This window comes from Schistocerca serialis, chromosome 3 (genome assembly GCF_023864345.2).
Source record: "Schistocerca serialis cubense isolate TAMUIC-IGC-003099 chromosome 3, iqSchSeri2.2, whole genome shotgun sequence".
NCBI classification, from domain to species: domain Eukaryota; kingdom Metazoa; phylum Arthropoda; class Insecta; order Orthoptera; family Acrididae; genus Schistocerca; species Schistocerca serialis.
This window is the reverse complement of record NC_064640.1, coordinates 86,814,533-86,836,556: the sequence shown is the minus strand read 5'-3', so window position 1 is coordinate 86,836,556 and position 22,024 is coordinate 86,814,533. Positions and strand designations below refer to the sequence as shown.

Here is a 22,024-nt window from a genome sequence, read left to right as displayed (position 1 = left end):
GTCAGATCAGTTTTGGCTCCATTTAGATTTTGGCGACATGCAGTTTAAATGCAGTAGATGTTCATACAAAACAAGCATGGTTGGCAGCATGACAAGAGTTGCTGCTTATTTGCCACACAACATCCTACATTCAGCCATGCTGGTGTCAATGCACCCCATCCCAACCTTTTGCAATTATTAAATTAAACCTACATGTGATCTCAACCACCAAAGCTTAATTTGAAAAAGTGAGACAACCCCTAGATTCAGCTATTACACAACATAAAAATGTTGGCCTCAGCAACTTAAGCTTTACCTGTGAATGTAAGACAGCCTTGTATTTTTCAAATGACAAATTTGGGGAAAAAACCTTTTCTTAGTTCGGTAAATATAAGTATGGAAATTTAGAAGGCTATATGAACTAAAATGTTCTGCAGATCGAGTTGAAACTTGGCTTACATCATTACACAGCATGTAGCATTGCAAAAAAACAAATTTTCATTAATATAATCCCATGTCTGTGTCAGAGAGATAACTTTTCACATTTCCCTCATATGTGGAGAAAATTCTGCCAAGGTTTAATTTTTCTTCATATTCTGTAAATTTCTGTCAAGGGATGAAATAAGACGGATACAAAGAATTACAGTAACAGTTAACTGACACTAAGGTAACAGTTTTGTGATAGCCAGGAGTCTTTCACAGTAAAAAAAAAAAAAAAAAAAAAAAGTGCAAGTCAGTTGCCTGCAAAAAACTGTGACTGACTTTCTGCTTCTCTAAAAGTACTTTGCTTCAATTTTGCTGTTGTAAAAATAAATAAAAAATCAAACTTACTTTTCTAGTCTGTTTCCTCTAAAATCAAATCTTACTACCTGACACATCAAATGAATATTTTCAGGTAGCGAACTCAAGCAGTTGTTATGCATGTCAAGCGTTTTAATCCCAATTAATCCCTCAACATCAGTGACAGAAAATTCCTGAAAAGGAAGTGGAATCTCAGTTATATCAATGAAAATGTTTTATAAATAAGTATGTGTAGAATCTGTGTAACAGCAACACCAACGCAAAATATGTATGTTAAATATGTAACAAACTAAGTGCATTGTACGCAAATAAGTAAATGAAAAATGTGATAAACAATGGCTGAAGGACAAACAATCAGTCACATTAAAGATGAAATGCTGCATGAGAGACTAGCTGAGAGAAAACACAAATGACGCATGCTAAGCTAGTAAACTTCCCTTCTTCTTCAACCCATAAACATTTTAACAGACAGAGCCATATTCTCTTCCTGTTATGTATCTATGAATTATATCATCTGGTCTGGAAGATAGAGAAGTCAACAGCTTAATAAAAAAAATACTGTGTGACTGTGATAGATAACCATTTCATTTAGTTTTTAGCAGCAGTCAAAGTAACATTGTATGTGCCTACCTGCTGCTAAGCACTTCATGTAAAGTATAGGAGTCATCTGTCCCAATTCATCTTATCATTTGTCTTCTATCAAGGACCTTCATTAATGTAATGGCATGTATGCTTAAATATCAATTACTTCACCTACCCATTCACATAGGCATCAACACATCCACTACAAAAAGAAACTCTTACTGAAAAAGTAGTAAAGAAAAGTGATGCAGGGGAAGGGAGATGACTGTAATACTTGTATACTGAGGAGTTATTAGAGTATGTGATTGATGTATGGCATTTGTCTGACAACAAGTGGTGTAACATGTCTTTCACTCCACCCTCTGTATCAAACCTGTTGGTCTGCTGGCAGTCACTGTGGTGCTGTCTGAGGTGAACTGTTGTGTCAATATTTATGCTAGAGCACAGCAATATCCTGACAATACAGATCTTTTCCTGTGGCACCTGAATTGGACCCAGAAAGACATGTGGGGATACGTAATAATTCAAGCCTAAAAATGTAGTGTTGGGAGACATCTTCTTGAAACTTGATTACAATTATCTGGGCTCTAGTCAGACTACCTCTTATGCCATACCACAACCATCTACATCATCTCTGGAGCCGAAAAAGCATTGATCGGAAATGAAATTCATGCTCTGTTATCTTCAGTAGTGAGAGTGTTTCTGTCTGTATGTAAACAGCAGTCAAGTACTGTACGATGCAGCCCAAGTAAGTACCACTGTCCAAAGTCCAGTCTACCAAAACAGATAATGACAGCACGGTGGGCAATGGTGCATCTACAACAAATCATCTGTACCTTTGAGGTTTGAAGAAGAAAGAGAAAACAATGTCTGAAACACTCCTCATGTTACTGATTCTATCCTGCAACCACTCATTTGACAGGAAGGGAACACAATGTTTTCACAAGGATTACATTCATAGATTTATGGCCACCGAAGTGGGACACACAGTGTATCAGGCTTCCACACAGTCGCTCAATGACCAGTCTGGTGTGGCAGTAGAACATGGCAAAAGGAAAGCTGAAGTTTTAAAATGCATGTTTATGAAATCATTCCTGCAGGAAAATTGTACAAATATATCATCATTTGACCATCACAAAGACTCCCATATGGATAACATAGTAATAGATATCTCTGGCATAGAGAAACAACTGAAAGAGTTCAAAACAAACAAGTCACCAGGTCCACATTGAATCCCAGCATTGGCCCCTTGCTTACCCTGCATTAACCATGAATCTCTCGCCCAGTCCCATGTGACTGGAAAAGTGCAGATGACTCCTGTACATATGAAGGGTAAAAAAGCAGACCCACAAAATTACAAACCAATATCCTTAACATCAGCTTGCTGCAGAATTCTTGAACATATTCGTAGATCAAAGATAATAAATTTCCTTGAGACCAAAAAATTTCTGTCCATGAACTCAGCTTGCCCTTTTTCACATGATTTACTGCAAACTGTAGATGAAGGGCACAGGCTGAACCCATATTTATAGATTTCTGAACAGCAATTGATACAGTGTCTCACTGCATACTCAACAAAGATCTGAGCATATGGAATAGGCTCCCAGATGTGTGAGTGGCTCTAAGGCTTCTTAAGTAACAAAACTTAGTATGTTGTCCTCAAAAAGTGAGTGTTCATCAGAGACAAGAGTGCCCCAGAGAAGTGTGATAGGACCACTATTATTTTCTATATACATAAGAGATCTGGCAGACAGTGCGGGCAACAATTGTTTTCAGATGGTGCTATGGTGTATGGGAAGGTTGTCGTAGAGTGACTTTAGGAGGATATAAAATGACTTAAACAAAATTTTTAGTTGGTGTGATGTATGGCAGCTAGCACTAAATGTAGGAAAATGTAAGTTAATGTAGATGAATACGAAAAACAAACCCATAATGTCCGAATACAGCATTAGTAGTGTGCTGCTTGATACAGCTGTGCTGTTTAAATATCTGGGTATAAAGTTACAAAGTGATACAAAATGGAATGAAAATGTGAGGTTGTGGCCAGGAAGATAAATGGTTGACTTTAGTTTATTCAGAGAATTTTGGGAAAGCGTGGTTCATTGTAAAACGGACCACAATAGGATGCCACTGCGGCCTATTCTTGAGTACTGCTCAAGTGCTTGGGATCCACACCAGGTTGTGTTAAAGAAAGACAGCGAAGCAATTCAGGGGCAGACTACTAGATTTGTTACCGGTAGGGTCGAGCAACATGGAAGTATTTCAGAGACACTTACGGAGCTCAAATGGGAATCCATAGAGGGCTGGCAGCATTCTTTTCAAGGAATATGACAGAGAAAATTTAGAGAACCTGCATTTGAAGTTGACTGCAGAACAATCCTACTGTCACCAACACACATTTCATGTAAGGACCATGAAGATAAGATATGGGAAATTAGGACTCATACAGAGGCATATAGACAGCCATTTTTGCTCGAGTTATTTGTGAGTGGAACAGGAAAGGAAGTGGTACAGGGTACCTGATGCCACATACTGTATGGTGTCTTGTGGAGTATGTATGTAGATGTGGATTTACTGGGTCAATTCATACTGTAAAATGTGTACTTTATTTTCCATGGACTTATCATTTTTTAATCAGTCTTCATGTGGCTCAGTGGCTATGAGGTAGATTGCAAGTACGAAGATTCAGGATTTGATCACCAGTTCAAGGATTTTTTCCATCATTTATCTTATCCTTCACCTCCACAATGATTTATTAATGTGGAAAATGCTGAGTTGCACCATTGTTCAAAGCCCTCATTGACCTGTAGGTCCCCCTTTAACTTTAACTGGCTGAGTACGTCAATTAAAGATCAGATGAAGGCAAATGCATACAATCCCTAAATGATTATGCCTACTAAAGGACTGGGGCATTATGGCTGGCCAACCTTAGGATTGTTGACAGCTTCATCTTTTTATCTTAACGAGAATATTTAATTCGTGAGTATCAATGTTGGACAATGAATGGAAAATATTAATAGATCCTTTTTCCAACTACTTTTAAGCTATTTTCACCCGACACACTTGGAGGTGTTTAAATTACAGCAACAAAGAAAAATATAATGACAGAAAATTAATGCTATATCTAATAATTTGATGATATGGCTTTTGTTTCCAAGTCATACAGAAATTATTCAGTACAATCAAAAGTAATTTATGTACTACATTACCTTACCTCTATCGCATTGTTTCCCATAAACAGTTCTTTCAAGCATTCACATCCCATAAAATTTGGGATTTTTGTGAGTGAGTTCTTTGCCAAATTCAGGAAATACAATTTTCTGAGCTCTCCTAATGGAGGAAGGTCTGTTATCTTATTGTCATTCAGCCAAAATTGTTTTAACACTGCAAGAAACAGATAATGATTAATATGTTCTGCAAATGACAATCTGAAAGCAATTACTCTATAAAACAGACAATAGCAGAAAATATTAGTGGACCATATCATGATTTGATGTTTCAGACATCCAGCTATTTTGCAACCACAACAAAGCAAAACGTAACCGTTTTAAAGCAAAAATACAAGACAGGCAATCAACAGGAGCTAGGCCCACATCCAGACTGTCCTCGAAATTTACACGAAACTCGGCAAACCATCACGTAAGTATGCAGTATATCAACAAATATTACACTGAACTGCATTACTTTTACTGTTTCCTAATACACAGTTAAACACAATTATTACTTGATTCAACAGAATGACATCATTACTAAATTTGATCCTTGCATCATTATACAGTAAAATGTAATTACTGATTTCACTATCATTCTTGTGCATGTCTATACATACAATAAGTCAGTAGTCCACACTAAGCAAGCATCAAGTTAACATGTCAATGTGAAATTACACTTGGAAATGATCACATTAATATTTAGGTGCAGAAATTTCATGTCTATGTATCATCCAGTTCATATCTCAGTGCCAAAGTTTGCGAATATGTGAAGTTCTACATGCGAAAATCTGTGAGTGGCATTCAATAACATAAACATCTTGGTACGGCCATCAGTTATCAAACATTCTATTGTGGTCAACAACTATGTAATCAAACCCCACTTCGTGATACTTATCAGTCAGAACTCGCTTGTGGATGTGCACTGAAAAAGTATTGCCACTGTCAGAAAGCTTCTTAGTTTATCAGAAACACCTAACTATGATTAACATTCAATTAGGGGCTCTTTTTCTCTAAAAAGAGGAATAGTCTGTAAAATGAAAACCACCAAAGGGATCATAATGCCATTGCCTATGGAAGACAGTGTGGTCCCTACAAAACTGCTGAGGCCCCAAACTCATCACTAAAAGGACATGGATGCACACAAATGTGACAACAGAGCAGACACATGCATGTGTCAACTGGCCACTGCATTCAGTAGTGCTGAAAACAGAAATGGAAGCTTCAGAAAAGAGCAAAGGGGTGTAGTGCATTTCCTGGCAGTAGAAGGACTGCAGAGAATATAAATTCACAAAGAATGGCAAAGTGTACAAAGATCAATGCACATCCATTGTAAGGGTTGAGGCATAGCACAAGCGATTCTAGGAAGGATAGATGTAGTTGGCCAATGATGCACGATGTGGAATGCTACACCACTTAACCGATATCATTGTCCAGCAGGTGGATACCCTCATTAATGAAGAATAACAAGTTACGGTGGCAGCTGTTGGCCTAGAGGTCACACTGAGCATCAGAATTGCAATGGTCATTCAGTGTTCTCCATACACTTGTGCCAGTTTTCGACAAATTTCATTCTTCACTCTTTCTGCTGTAAAGAGCACACTATGCCTCTTCGATCTTCTTTTGAAGCCTCTGTTTCTCTGTTTTCAGCACTAGTGAGTACAATGGACAATCAACGTGTGCAAGCACTTGATGTGTCATCATGCAAGTGTGCGTCCGTGTCTCTCTAGCAGCAAGTTTTGGGCCTCAGCACACTTATAGGGATCACCCCTTCTTCTGTAGCAATATCATTACGATCACTTCAGTGGTTTTCATTTTGCAGCCTCCACCTCGTTTCTTTTTGAATGGCCTAATATATTAAATCTTATAGACAAGCTGGTCATCATGTTGTCATGAATGATGATAAATGTGAATACCAAACAAAATAACTCAAGGCCATGTTGCATCCATTATTTTAAAATCATGTTATAAAACCAGATTATAGCACGGCAATGGTGATCTGATGACTAGCTTTCGAGGGCACTCAATATCTCACAGGTAAAGCACATTCTAATTGGTAGCTTGATATTAAAATACCGCCAGAACATCATGAGGAGATAAAGACAGTTGTGCTTTAATGAAGCTCAGAGGAAGAAAACACTGTTTACCCAATAACAAACTTTCTCTCTGATGATTAAGCACAGTTAGTTAGGTTGAATAAGATGGTGCCTTACAGCGTTGTACTCCTCAGTGGAAATCCATAACAATAATTAATGGCTCCAAAACCCATGTTTTCAAGAATAGTTTACAAGAGATAACTTGGGATTAAATTTGTAATGAACCACATGCTACCATAAAACTTAATCTATTCCACGATAAACTCATATTGTTATTTGAAAATAGCATCACACATAAGACAATCGGTAAAGACATTAAACAGTGATGTGAAAAACCATGGATCACTGGAGGGATTAAAGCATTGTGTGAAAGGAGAAGGGTTCCCCCTTTAGTATTTGTTGCCAAGGACAAGCGAGTTCCTGCAGTAGTTGTTCATTACAAAAACTATGCTTAATTACTAAGAAAAGTTATTAAAATATCAACAAACATGCACATTGTGTCAGATAACAGTAATTCTGACAGCACACTTACGGCCACAAGGGCCATCCAGGAAATAAAGAATGATACACCATGTCAAGACATTCATTAATAACAACAATAATAATAATAATATATAAATTACTTTTCCACTGATGTTTGGAAAAGTCCTCTGTCATACTGACAAGGGGGAGATTGAGTCAATAATTAAATCACTGAAGACTAAGAACTCTCATGGATATGCTGCAGTACCTAGCAGAATATTAAAGTACTGTGCTGCACATGTCAGCCCCGTACATAGACATATTTGTAATTTTTCCTTTAAGAATGGTCAGCTTCCTGAACAATTAAAGTTCTCAGTAGTAAAGCCACTTTATAAAAATGGAGAAAAGGATAATTTAGACAATTTTAGAGCTATTTTTAAGCCATCAGTATTTGCTACAGCTGTTGTAAAGGCTGTGTATAAAAGGATAATGGATAACTTTATTTCACATAATTTGCTATTAAATGTACGTTCGGTTTTAGAAGTGGTTTAAGAGCTGAAAATGATACATTCTCTTTTGTCTGTACGGTACTGTATGGATTAAACAAAAAATTTCGAACACAAGGCATCTTTTCTGATTTAACTATGGCACTTGTGTTGATCATGAAATATTGCTCCAGAAGTTTTGGAAACAGGGAAAAATCTGACGGTGCCAGGTCCGGACTGTAGAGAGGATGCTCAAAGATGTCACACTGGAATTTCTCATACAGCAAGGCCTGTGTATGTGGGCAGCATGGTCATGCAACAGAACAATTCCACACGAGAGGTTGCTTCTGCAGCAGTTCTGGACAGCACAACAAAGATCAAACGGATAGCACAGCATGCACCACTATTGACTGTTTTGTTGTAGGGCATGAAATTAATGAGTAATAGACAGTGGGGGTGTTATGAGAAACCCAATGTTCATTGCCTGTAACAATCCATTCATTCAATGAGTGTGTAGTCATCACTTTCACTTTCATACCACTCCAAGAACACTAGTACAGCACCCATTCTTGCAGCTTTCTGGTCATCCGTGGGCATGCGTGGCACCCACTGTGCACAGATTTAGTGGTATCCTAAGTGCTGAGTGACAGTTTTGTGCACAGTTTAACAAGACACTTCCTGACATTGTCCATGCACATCACTAACAGTGGACTGTCGATTCTCTTGAATGATGTGATCCACCTTTCATTTCAGCGCTTCTGTGATGACAGAGGATTGCCCTGATCTGTCTTCACCATGAGCACCTGCTCTCCCATTCTTAAACATCATGCACCACTTTTGGACACTGACTGCATGCATTGCACCTTTACCAAAAGTGATAGCAAGTCTGTGGTGAATGTCACATGGTCTAACACTATCTGCCTGCAGAAAACAAACACCACCTCGCAGTCGGCGGGATTTACAATCAGAACAGCCGTGCTCACAGCTACGAGGTCTAACTTACAACTGCATGTGGCAATTGTTAGAAACAAATGAGGGTTGTTACAAGACTGGTATGTGGACCGTATGTTCTTTAAATTCTGGATGGCCCTCGTATATGGAAACAGAGAGAAAAGAGACAGGTCAACCGGCCACAGAATGGGAAAACATCACTACTGAATTAAATGGCAAGACTATAGATGATATCACAGACAGCAAATATGTTTAATAATCATTTCTTAAATATAATAGAAAATATACGTACAAACAGTTCACGAGGAAAATCACAGCAGTATGTTAAGAAATCAACTCTGATAAAATTCAATCATATGAATGTCTCGCCACATTCTACTCCTGAAATTATTAAAATTATATATTTTCTCAACAATAAAAGTTCATGTGCATTTGATGGTGTTTCCAACAGAGCACTGAATATTTGTGCCCACATAATAAGTACCGCCTTATTTGAAATATAAGGCAGGACTTCTTATATATCTCTAACCTGAAGCATTTTTCCACAGAGATTCAAATATGTCACTGTTATACCCCTCTATAAGAAAGTTGATAGGAGAAGTGTCAGTAACTACCAATCTGTTTCACAATTTCATTTCCCAAAAATTTTGAGATGGTAATGTATTCTAGAATGGTATCCCACCTGAGCAACAATATCCTCAGTAAATCACAGTTTGGAGTTAGGAAGAGTTCCTCTACTGAGAATGCTATTTATAGTCATTCACCAAATTTTACAAGTATTAAATAACAAAATAATGACCTATCTAAGGCATTCAATCCTGTGAATCATAATATTCTCCTACATGAACTGAGGATTTATGGGATTAATGGTATAGCCAATCGATGAATAATGTCGTATCTAACCAAACGAATGCAGAAAGTTGTACTTAGTAATTCAACCAATGTAGTTAAGCGAGATGATATGACTGGGAAGAAATCACATATGGGGTTCCCCAAAGCTGTCTCAGGTCTGCTATTGTTCCTCATATACATAAATGATCTTCTCGAATATACAAGCAGAATTAGTTCTTTTTGCGGTGGCACTAGTATTGTAATCAATCCATACATAGAGCAACAAAAGAAATGGCAAATCATGTTCTTAAACTATCACTGACTGGTTTTCTGCAAATGGTCTCATTCTCAGATTTAAAAAAAGACACTGTATTTAGTTCTGCATATCTAGTTGTGCTGCACCAATGATTAGTGTAACACGTGGCCAAGAAATAATAAATAGGGTGGAAACTTCAAAATTCTTAGACGTTCATACTGATGAGAATTTAAAAAGGAAAACTCAAATTTTGGAAGTCCTAAAACAATTTAGTTCCACCACATTTGCACTTTGAATCGTCGTAAATACTAGGGGGAGAGAAATCAGTAAGTTGACATTTTGCATTTTTTCATTCAATAATGTCAATATGGAATAATTTTCTGGGGTAACTCACCTTTAAAGAAAGAAACTCTCTGTTGCCCAAACACATGCTGTAAGAATAATATGCGGTTGTCTTTAGCACAAAAAGTGGTGTACAATGTTGCAACCAAAAATTTTCATCACTTACCCAGTGATGATAAATGATCAACAGCACAATAATATTTGAAAACATACTGAGAAAGTTTCTCGTTGACAACTCCTCCTATTCCATCAATGAATTCCTGTTATTGTAATGTAAGTAAAAGGTGGTGGGTAGAAGTTACTAACTCAAATTTGACATCTTATTTAAGGGGGGAAAAAAGCCTTGTCAATGATCAGCAGGTAGCCATAATTACAAAATAATTTGAGTTATGCATATAAAACATGCTCATTCTATATCATTGTGATTTATCATACAAATGACCCATGTAACATGTAAATAATTAGCCATCTTGTTATCTCAAAATCGAATAAATAATTATTTCCCCCAAAAATCTATTACAAAACCTACTTTTACTACAACAACAACAAAATGCAAGTAAATTACATTTATCATCAGTTTCCATACAATACACATTACAGCACTAATCTGCATGAAAAGCAGTGACTTCATTCTTTGGATTTTGTTCTCCATATTCAACGATGTTTTCTTGCACCTGCCTATATGCTATAGGATCATAAAAATCCGGGAAATGACAAGTAAATGAACTGCAAGGATAGAGTGATACAACAGATGGTAGCAATTTCAACACAATTATGAAATAGTAAATCTTCGTAGAGTATATCCATTTCACACATAAAAGGAGATAGTTTAAGAAATTTTGTAGTATTTTTCTCACACATATGAGAACATGTTGTACTCAGGACTTCAGCCACATGAAGTAAACTGCTATGCACACTATTTTGGCAATAGAACTCCAGACAAATGCCAATGACTGCCAGTCATCTCTTAAGGTATGTAATAACACAGAACAGCTTTATTCACAGTCACATCTAATTAATTCTCAACAGTTATTAGATTTGAACCCATGGTCATCTTTAGATAGTCACATATGTAGACTAACAAAGGTATCATCAGGCTGATACACAGTTGCAGCTCATATGTTACAACGGAAAGCCAGTATTTCAAGAAAGTGTAATAAGATCTGTAATGTTCTCAACACATATCAACAGTTTAACATATAGGTTCAGCAGTACTACAAAACTTTCACTGACAAAGCTGTTGCATACAGGAAAGAATTTACCAAAATTTCTACTTGGTGTAACGGATGTGGATAAATGTACAACATTGCCTACACCAAAGACAATAAAAAGTCACATCTCATACATATTTTGGGATAATACTAAGAAGTGACACGCAAAAAAGGACAATCACATAAAATCAGTATCCTGGAAAATGTACTGACAGCTTAGATTTTTTGGAAATGCTCTGGGGAAAATGCACACAAGACATTAGAACAAAACAATTCTACAGCACAGTTACAGTGTTTGGAGGCCTTATCAAATAGCACGACAATATACACTGAATGAATTCAGATACATGCTACTACAATTGTGGCAGGTTGGCATAGTCCAAACACAAGTGTAAAACAGAAATGCTCAGGGAACTTAAATGGGAATCCTTGGAAGAAAAAAGGCATAATTCTCACAAAATCCTCTTGGATAAATTTAGAGAACCTGTACTCGAGAAAGACTATGCAAACATTATGCTGCCACCAATGCACATACAGAAAAAAAGTTTTGCATCACCTCGGTTCTGAGAGTTCCGGAACCTGCACAGAAAACTGGAATAGAGATCTACATAAACATCATTTCCACCCTTTTTATTGCTCATGAAAACCACACTTTGCATGTTGTACCACCATACAGCAAGACCTTCAGAGGCGGTGGTCCAGACTGCTGTACACACTGGTAGCTTTAATACCCAGTAGCACATCCTCTTGCATTGAAGTATTGTTGTGTTCATCATGGCATACTATCCACAAGTTCATCATGGCGCTTTTGGTCCAGATTGTCCCACACCTCAATGGCGATTCGGCGTAGATCCCTCAGAGCGGTTGGTGGGTCACATCATCCATAAAAACCCCTTTTCAATCTATCCCAGGCATGTCCGATAGGGTTCATGTCTGGAGAACATGTTGGCCACTCTAGTTGAGCAATGTCGTTATCGCGAAGGAAGTCATTCACAATATGTGCATGATAAGGATGCGAATTGTCGTTCATGAAGACAAATGCATCACCAATATGCTGCCGATACAGTTGCACTATCAGTTGGAGGATGGCATTCACGTATTGTACAGCTGTTACAGTGCCTTCCGTGACCACCAGCGGCATACGTCGGCCCCACATAATGCCACCCCAAAACAGCAGGGAACCTCCACCTTTCTGCACTCGCTGTACAGAGTGTCTAATGCGTTCAGGCCTGACTGGGTTGCCTCCAAACACGTCTCCAGCAATCGACTGGTTGAAGGCATATGCGACACTTATCAGTGAAGAGAATGTGATACCAATCCCGAGTGGTCCATTCGGCATGTTATTGTGCCCATGGGGTTGCAAAGATGGCTCTCGCCATGGACATCGGGAATGAAGTTGCACATTATGCCGCCTATTCTGCACAGTTTGAGTCATAACATGACGTCCTGTGGCTGCACAAACAGCATTATTCAACATGGTAGTGTTGCTGTCAGGGTTCCTCCGACTCATAATCTGTAGGTAGCAGTCATCCACTGTAGTAGTAGCCCTTGGGCGGCCTGAGTGTGGCATGCCACCGACAGTTCCTGTCTCTCTGTATCTCCTCCATGTATGAACAACATTGCTTTGGTTCACTCCGCGACACCTGGACACTTCCCTTGTTGAGAGCCCTTTCTGGCACAAAGTAACATTGCAGATGCGATCGAACTGTGGTATTGACCATCTAGGCATGGTTGAATTACAGAGAACACGAGCTGCGAACCTGCTTTGTGGTGGAGTGACTGGAACTGATCGACTGTCTGGCCCCCTACGTCTAATAAGTGCTGCTCATGCATTGTTGTTTACATCATTGGGTGGGTTTAGTGACATCTCTGAACAGTCAAAGGGACTGTGTCTCTGATACATTATCCACAGTCAACATGTATCTTGAGGAGTTCCGGGAACCGGGGTAATGCAAAACCTTTTTTGATGCGTGTATATATATCATGCTGGGATCATGAGTTTAATGAGAGAGAGATTAGGACACGTAACCGAGGCAGTCATTTTTCTCCTTGCTCAAAGTGCAACTGGAATAAGATAGAAAATCAATAATACTGGTACTGTGTATCCTCTGATATGTGCTGTGCAATGGCACATGGAGTATACACACTGCTGGTCACTAAAATTGCAACACCATGAAGATGATGAACAAATTGGCATGAATTGTACTACATGCTTGGATATTCAAATGATTACCATTTCAGTAGAACTGCTGTAACTTGTTTGTTTGTTTTGTTTTAGGGTGCAAAAACAACTGGGGTCATATATGCCCACGTCAAAAGTATAGAACAGGAAGACAGGGAGGAGTTAAAAAACGACTACTTGTCAATCCTAATCGACATAAGAGAAGACAGCTAAAAACAGGGACGTGGAGAAAGGTCTATAAAATACACCATAAAGAAGCAGATTTCCAGAACTAAAATTTAAATGGCCTTCACCATATTGCTACAACGGATAAAAAGTAGAACATGGTTGACAGCCCGTGCGTTGTTTGCTAAAATGACTGATAACTCAGATGGTAAACCCTAGTGGGAACGTAAACAGTTAAAAATGGGCAATCCGTAAGGAAATGGCAGACAGTTAGAACTTGGGCATAATGTGTACAAAATGGTGGGGGAGGCACACTTAACAAATGATGATGGCTAAAAAGGCAGTACCAATATGCACCCTAATTAGAATGACCTCCTCACAGTGGACTGCTTGAAGTAAGTAAACACAATGTCATCTATATTCTATATACAAAGAAAATTTACACAGCAGATATCTCACTAAGAAATCACTTTTCTATGTTGATTGTTTGTGAGATCATGTTATACCTTGTGTAAGAACAAGAAACAGCTAACAGCACATGTCAGAGTTTGACATTGTGGCCTACTGAAACTGCTGTTTATCATTCCACAATACTGTTGCTCACACTGGTTGCAATTGCACAACAACTGTCACGTGAACACAAATTCAGCAGGGCTATACTCAATTATGTGCAGTATCTCAGTGGCCCCGTGTGACTTGCACCAGAGAAAAACATACTGTTTGTTTGGCCATGCATGATTGTACAGATACATTGTGTACCACAAGTTGGCAAACAGTTCTTTGCACCAAGACAAGTATTCCCACAAACAGTGTGATAATGTCTGGAGCACCACCAACTGTCAGCTCAATCACCACTGTTTCCATTTTCCTTGATGCACCACACTGACAGTGGTGCACCCAACGACAACACTTGGACACACAAGTGGTGCCATGCCATCTCTTCCAACACGACTCATTTCTGTATACAGCATCACAATTTGGGGGGGGGGGGGGCTGTCAATGTGTAGAGGCTCCAAGGAGAACACACACACTGCCCAGACTGAATTTTCCACTGTCGTACAGTCACAGCATATGGCTTTATTATGTAGGTTGTCACTGGTAGGGTACACAGCACAATCACCTCTAATTATCAAAGCTATTAATTTGGACAGCAGTCATTACATTTCTGAGGTGTTAAGACCAGTTGCTGTGCCATACCTTTGACATCTCTGTGACATTACCTTTCCACAAGATAATGCAAGACCGCATGATGTCCATGCTTCCCTGGCCCACCTCAGAAAAAGGGATGTTTGGCTGTTTTCCTGGTCAACATCATGTTTTCCAGCTCTCTCATTAACTTAGCAAAGGTGGCTGAGAGACTGGCCTTTGCCAGCCACTATGACGAATTCTGGCACTGGTTGAAAGCAGCACAGAATGATACCCGCATTCATCATTCGAGCTCAGTTCAACTCGACACCCAGCCAGGTTCGAGACATTGTTGCTGCCAGAAGTGGCAGCACCGTATGCTAAATTTCACTCCCTGTATGACCCCAAATTACCTACAGCTATAATCACGTATTCTTTCTACTACATTGTATACACACAAGAAGTAAAATTTTGTTATTTTCTATCTATCCTGGTGTTCCCATTATAATGCTCAATAGTCTAAGTAAATGAAGTTGTAAATGTAGGTCTGATTTGCCCCTCTTCCCAACTACTGTGGAGATGTGCGGACATGTGGCCCATGAACCCCATCTGCAGTCGTTGCCCTACCACTAATGAATTCCAACTTTGCTTCTCACTGCTCTTCGGGCTCCAAGCACAGGCCCCCTGAGTTACGGAGTGAAAGCCCTTCAACTTTGTTCATGAAGTTGATTTGATCTAAATTTTGACTGCCCTGGAAAATAAACTGTCCAGTCACATTAATGTGACTACCTGTCAAAACCCTGAATAACCACCTTCTGCAGTGCTAACCTGTGTGAGACATGCAGAAATAGTGCCAATAAGGTTCTGGAAGTTACTGACAGGGACTTGGAGCCACGCCAACTCCAGTGCCGTGGCTACCAGTGCCACATTTCACAGTTGAGGGTCCGTGGTGTGACTAGCCCAAATGAGTCGTCCCCCAGATTCTTGATTGGATTTAAATCCAGAGAATTTGGTGACCAGGGGAGTACAGTAAACACATCCTGGTGCTTTTGGAAACAAGCATGGACACTATGAGCGGTGTGACATGTTGCATTTTCCTGCAGATAGATGTCATTGTGCCGAAGAGAAACAAATTGCATGTACAGGTGGACATCGTCCCCATGGACAGATGCATACTTGTGTTGATTTATCATGTTTTCCAGAATGATAAGATCACCCACGGAATGCCTTCCCGACTGTGCCATTCATGCCAACAGCCAACTGTCTGATGGTGCATAAAATGTGATTCATCTGAAAAGACCACCCATTGCCTCTCAGTGGACATCCAGCTGTAGTACTGGTCTGTAAGTTCCAGCCTTCGTTGCTGATGGACAGCAGCCAGCACGGGTGCATGAACCTGGTGCCTGCTGCCGAGGCCCATACGTAGTGGTGTTCACTGAACTATCATTGAGCAGACACTGTTGCTAGCCCCTTGGCTCATCTGGGTGGTCATTTGCTCAACAGCTGCACATCTATTCACCCATACACACTTCTGCAGCCGTCGTTCACCCGTCATCGACAACCCATTGTACACCACAGATGCCTTGGTGACAATTTTGAATAGCATCGTTTCCCCACGCATGGTATACTTCAACTATGGTACCATGTGAACAGTTTATGAACTCAACTGTTTCAGATACGCTTCCACTCTTGACCTGAAAGCCCAAGAATAAGCCCTCTTGGAAGTCAAATAAATTGCCCCATGTCCGCATTTCAACAGCGACTGCAGTGTTTTCCATGTCGCCCTGACACACTTACATACCTTTGAGTGCTACTGCTCTCTCTCTTGTTTGCGAGAGTTTTTGCATGTTGACGTCCAACACCCTGTGGTCACCTCAATATGAGTGGACTGTACAAAAGTGATTGAACATTTATATTTTCTAAATAACAGAAGTAGAATAGATAACAAATCTACATGTTAACTGAAACGTTGGATCGTTGACAGGAACATAAACGAGACTCACAAGGGACACCTTTGACCTCCAACACGCAGAACCGCACGAAACCATGCTTAGGCTAACATACTGTCATAAAAACAGCAGGGGTCTGTGTCATTTCCATGCAAAACTCTGCACTTGTCTGACAGCGCCATCAGATGGTGGCATGTTACAGCTGCAGTAACAAGTGCTCGAGTTGTGTGAATGGTATGGCTGCAGTATGAATGTATCTCTCTGGCTCTTCACATGTGGGTTAGTGTGTAAACTGTACACAGTTATATCATGAAGAGAATTAATCCTATGAATATGATCCAAATATTAGGAACAAAGTTGTGATATGGTCAAGGATACAGAGTTTGCACATATATTACACAACGTAATAGTTTAGAAATATAAAAGGGATGACACACAAATACATGGTGCTATGCTGGATAGATATGCTGACTTTGCAGGACAGGAAGAACTTGAAGCTGAAGATGGCTGTTCAAGCAATACACAATGTTTAATCTCCAGAGCATCACGAACAGTCCTGTCAGAGTGAGTACAAACTTTCTCCACCCAAACAGTCAAGGCACATTGTATTAGAAGATACTGACGGCAGCATTTATGAAGACGATTACAATCTTGGCTTCAGTTCCTAACTAATGAGGTGCTGTAAGTGCATCAGAAATAAATCAAATTGCAGATTAATTCTAAATTGTGTATCTAGCAAAAGGCACGCAAGAGCTTATTTCAAAGGAAAGACAGTGTCATAGTTACAAATTATACAGGAGCATCTAATATTGCAATTTGATACAGCAAGGTCATATGGATCTACAGTTCACTATTGGCATCTGAAAATGTTGACACTAGAAGCATCTAAAATACTTGACTTGGCCAATTTCAAAGTTTAGATGTCTGTTCTCAACAATCTTAAGGCTGAATATGGTTACTCAACCAGGCATATTACTAAATTTGTCACACATAAACACAGAAGACGATAACAGCAATGTCAGACGTTAAAAATACTTGTGAAGGAAGTTCAAATGGATCTAAGCACTATAGGACTTAACATCTGAGGTCATCAGTCCCCTAGACTTAGAACTACTTAAATCTAACTAACCTAAGGACATCACACACATCCATGCCAGAGACAGGATTCGAACCTGCGACCGCAGCAGCAGCGTAGTTCCGGACTGACGCACCTAGAACCGCTTGCCCACAGCGGCCGGCTGTGAAGGAAGTGAGCGTGTTTATGACAGAGCAGGGTGTGGAGAAAAGAAATGGTATGAACATCGAGCAAAGTCAATTCCAGTATGAAATGTCTTCCTCATCAACACTGTCTCACAGAGGAGAGAAAACTACAGATAGTGTGTTGCCATTTGTACATAGCTCAAACCACAGCAACACAACTGATGTGACCTTATCTAAGGTCATAAGTGCCCAGTATAGAACCAAAGAAGGCTGGGAGCGTGACGATAAAAAACTGTTGCGAGGTCCAATACAGAAAGGAAGAAAAAAAAAAAAAAACAAATCTCAAACGTCAAGACGTTACAGAAGAGTAAAAGACCTAGGCAAGACACCAGAGTCACCAAGTAGAAATCAAATCTCTTGTCTTATTACTGCTATAAAAAAAAACTTAAAACACGAGCCACAGCTCACACATCATCCGCTAAAATGTCTGGCAAAGCAGGCGGCAGCCTGGCCCTGAGACGTAAGTGGCTAAAAGAGGGGCAGAGGATCAGGAAATGTCCGACTGTTAATGGCTGGCTACAGAAAGAACAGTTGGGTGCAATGACGCCACTCGACAAGTGGCGGTGACTAAAGCGGCGGTGCCCTATTCACAACCGAGCTAACATTACTTCCTCACGGTGAGACGGCCGGGAGGAAGTCGACCAGGCTGTTGGGACAGATTTCACTTCTCTGAGTTTGTTCCCATGAAGGGAGCACCAATGGTCATGCCAAAGTGACATGATACATCAATAGAGAAAAGTACAAATATCTTGCGAGGGAACAGAGTAAGAGGCAGGTCGACCAACAGCGATCACGGCCTTGGCTGCAGCATCAGCAGTGTTATTCCCAGGCACACCAACATTGCCAAGACCCCACATGAACATCACTTGGTCTCCCCCATCCGGGAACAAATGGAGGCAGTCCTGGATCCGTCGAACGATGGGGTGGATTGGATTGGAACCATCCAGACTCTGAAGGGCACTGGGGGAGTCAGAGCAAATCACACAGTAAGTGAGCTGGTGCCTCTGGACGTAGTGAACAGCCTGATAGAGGACAAAAAGCTCTGCTGTAAAAATTGTGCACTGGTTGAGAAGCCGGTATTGAAACTTATCAGCCCCGACAACAAAAGCACAGCCAACACCATGGGCGGACTTGGAACCATCAGTGTACAAAAATATGCTATCGGCAAGTTGTGAAGGAAGTTCAAGAAATTTGCAGCGATAGGTCAGCTTGGGAGTCGAATTCTTTGGGAACAAGGTGAGGTCAAAAAGGACACAAACTTGTGTCTGAAACCAAGGTGGTGAATGGCTCTCCCCCATTCGGAAAGTGGCAGGAAGGGTGAACTGCAGCTGCTGAAGCAGGTGATGAAAGCGGACGCCGGGAGGCCGCAGAGAAGAATCGGACATCTCGTATTGGTGGTCAAGAATGTCATCAAAAAAAGGATCAAAGGTTGGGTGGCCTGGCATAGAAGAAAGCTGACACGCATGCCTACTGAGTAGGATGTCACGCCGGTACGACATCGGCTTCTGCGTAGAGAATCGCAACTGGGCTAGTACGAAAGGCACCAGCAGCGAGACGGATCCCCTAATGGTGTACTATGTTTAGATGGCGAAAGGTAGATGGTCATGCAGAAGAGTAGACAATGCATCCATAATCCAACTGGGAGCAGACAAGAGACTGATAGAGGCGGAGGAGGACAGTCCGTTCAGCTTCCCAAGAGTTACCAATCAATACATGAAGGGCACTGAGGGACCAGGTGCAGCGTGCAGCCACGTAGGACACGTGGGGAGATCAACTGAGTTTCCTATTGAACGTAAGCCCTAAGATCTTCGTTGCATCCACGAACGGGAGAGCATTTTGGCCCAGTTGCAAGGACGGTGGAAGAAACACCTTGCACCGCCAGAAGTTGACGCAAACAGATTTGGTAGCAGAAAAGCGGAAACCTTTTGTGACACTCCACGAACAGAGAGGTCCAGACCACGCTGAAGACAGCATTGCAGGAGACACGTCTGCTGGGAGCTGCAATATATAGCCCGGTCGTGAACGAACAGAGAGCCGGAAATGCCAGCTGCAAGGCAGTCCATAATTGCGTTGATGGCTATGGCGAAGAGTGCAATACTCAGTACGGAGCCCAGAGGCACCCGGTTTCTCCTGTGAAATTGTGTGGGATGAGGAGGAACCCACACATACCCAGAAAACTCTGGTCTGTTAAAAATTGCCAGATGAAAGTGGGAAGACGACCACGAAGGTCCTATGTGTGCATAGTAAATAGAATGCCTGTCCATCAACAGATATCATAGGCTTTCTCCACATCAAAGAAAACGGCCAGTGTTTGTTGCTTCTGCAGAAAATCATTCATGATGAACATCGACAGGGTGACAAGATGATCTACTGCTGAGCGGCGCTTTCGGATCCCACACTGAACATTAGTGAGAACATGGTGTGACTCCAGCCACCACACTAATCGACACTGATCATACGTTCCATCGCTTTACAAACACTGCTGGTAAGGGAAATTGGACGATAGCTGGAAGGAAGAGATTTATCTTTACCAGGCTTAGGTAGGGGAACAATAGTAGCTTCACACCAAAGCATGGGAAATACACCGTCAGTCCAAATACGGTTGTAGGTATCAAGGAGAAAGCGTTTTCCCGCAGGAGGAAGTTCTGTAGCATGCAGACGTGGATTGTATCAGGCCCAGGAGCAGAAGACCTGGATGAGGAGAAAGCATGCTCGAGCTCCCTCATAGTAAAAGGAGTATTGTAGCATTCTCGATTCAAAGAGAGAAAAGAGATTGCACGAGCCTCCTTCGCCTATATGTGAGGAAGGATGGCTGGATGGCAGTGGGTGGAGTTTGAAACCTCCACAAAGTACCAGCCCAAAGCATCGACAGGGTCAACTATGACATTTCCCGCCACAGTCAGACCAGGGATCGGGGAGTGGGCGGTAGTCCTGGAAAGCCATCGCATGTCATCCCAAATGCTTTCTTGTTTTCCTTAATAGTGCGACGGCACTGTGCACATAATTGCTTGTAGTGGATACAGTTCGTTAATGTAGGATGACGGTGAAAGACACGAAGCGCATGTCGTCGGGCACAAACCGCATTGCCGCAGCCTACCAAGGGACCGGGACCTGATGGGGAACAGTAGTAGTAGTACGAGGAATAGAGGATTCAGCAGCCGAAAGAATAACGTCCACAATGTGCTCGACCTGATCATCACAGCTGGGAAATGGCTGTTCGTCAAAGACTGTGAAGGAGGAATATAGCCTCCAGTCAGCAAGAGAGAAAATCCAATGAGCAGGCCGCTGTGGCAGGGTATGATTGTAAAGGCAAGTCACACAAGGGAAGTGGTCACTCGAGTACGTATCGGAAAGAGCACACCACTCGAGACGTCGAGTGAGCTGGGCAGGGCAGAGAGAGAGATCTAAGTGGGAATAAGTGTGTGTGGAATCAGAGAGAAACGTAGCTTCACCCATGTTAAGGCACATAAGATTAAGATGATTAAGAAGATCCGCCAAAAGAGACCCTCTCGGGCAAGCGACAGGCGAGCCCCAAAGAGGATGACGGACACTGGTGTCACCGAGGAGCAGAAAGGGTGGAGGAAGCTGAGCAACAAGCTGCATCAGGTCCACCATAGTGACATCAAAAGACGAAAGGATATAAATGGTGCAGAGGGAAAAGGTAAATTTGGGAAGGAAAACACGGGCAGCAACTGCTTGCAGGTGGGTGTGCAAGGGGATAGGACGATGACAAACATCATCTCATAGAAGCAGCATGACCCCACCATGAGGAGGAATCCCTGCTGTAAGGGGAAGGTCCATCCATAGCGAAGTAAAATGGGAAAGAGCAAAATAGCCTTGAGGACATAGCTTGGTTTCCTGGAGGCAGACTACAAGCGGACATTGCGAGCACAAGAGCAGCTGGAGGTCCACCCTGTTAGACCAAAGGCCACGGATATTTCATTGTGAAAGGACCATAAAATTTAAGAACACTGGAGACTCAAGAAGAAACACTCACCTCGACAACCACTTAGGGCGGGCCGTCGAGGGAGGACGGCCACTAGAATCCCCAGGTGGAGGATCTTCGTCCATCAACTCAGCAGGATCAATGGAGCTTCCCTGGTGTTGGTCAGTTGAAAAGGACCAATGAGTCAAAGAG

The 22,024-nt window shown here is 41.2% G+C and overlaps 1 protein-coding gene across 1 annotated transcript in view; it reads right to left on the bottom strand.

Annotated features, from left to right (window-relative positions):
* The window catches only part of LOC126469752 (leucine-rich repeat-containing protein 40-like), a 214,873-nt gene that overhangs the window by 73,462 nt on the left and 119,387 nt on the right, over window positions 1–22,024 (bottom strand). Inside the window, exons 5-6 of the mRNA XM_050096966.1 lie at window positions 4,577–4,746; window positions 811–953 (exon numbers count right to left, since the gene is read on the bottom strand). Of these exons, the coding sequence (XP_049952923.1) occupies window positions 811–953; window positions 4,577–4,746 (313 nt within the window). The remainder of the gene's footprint in view (window positions 1–810; window positions 954–4,576; window positions 4,747–22,024) is intronic.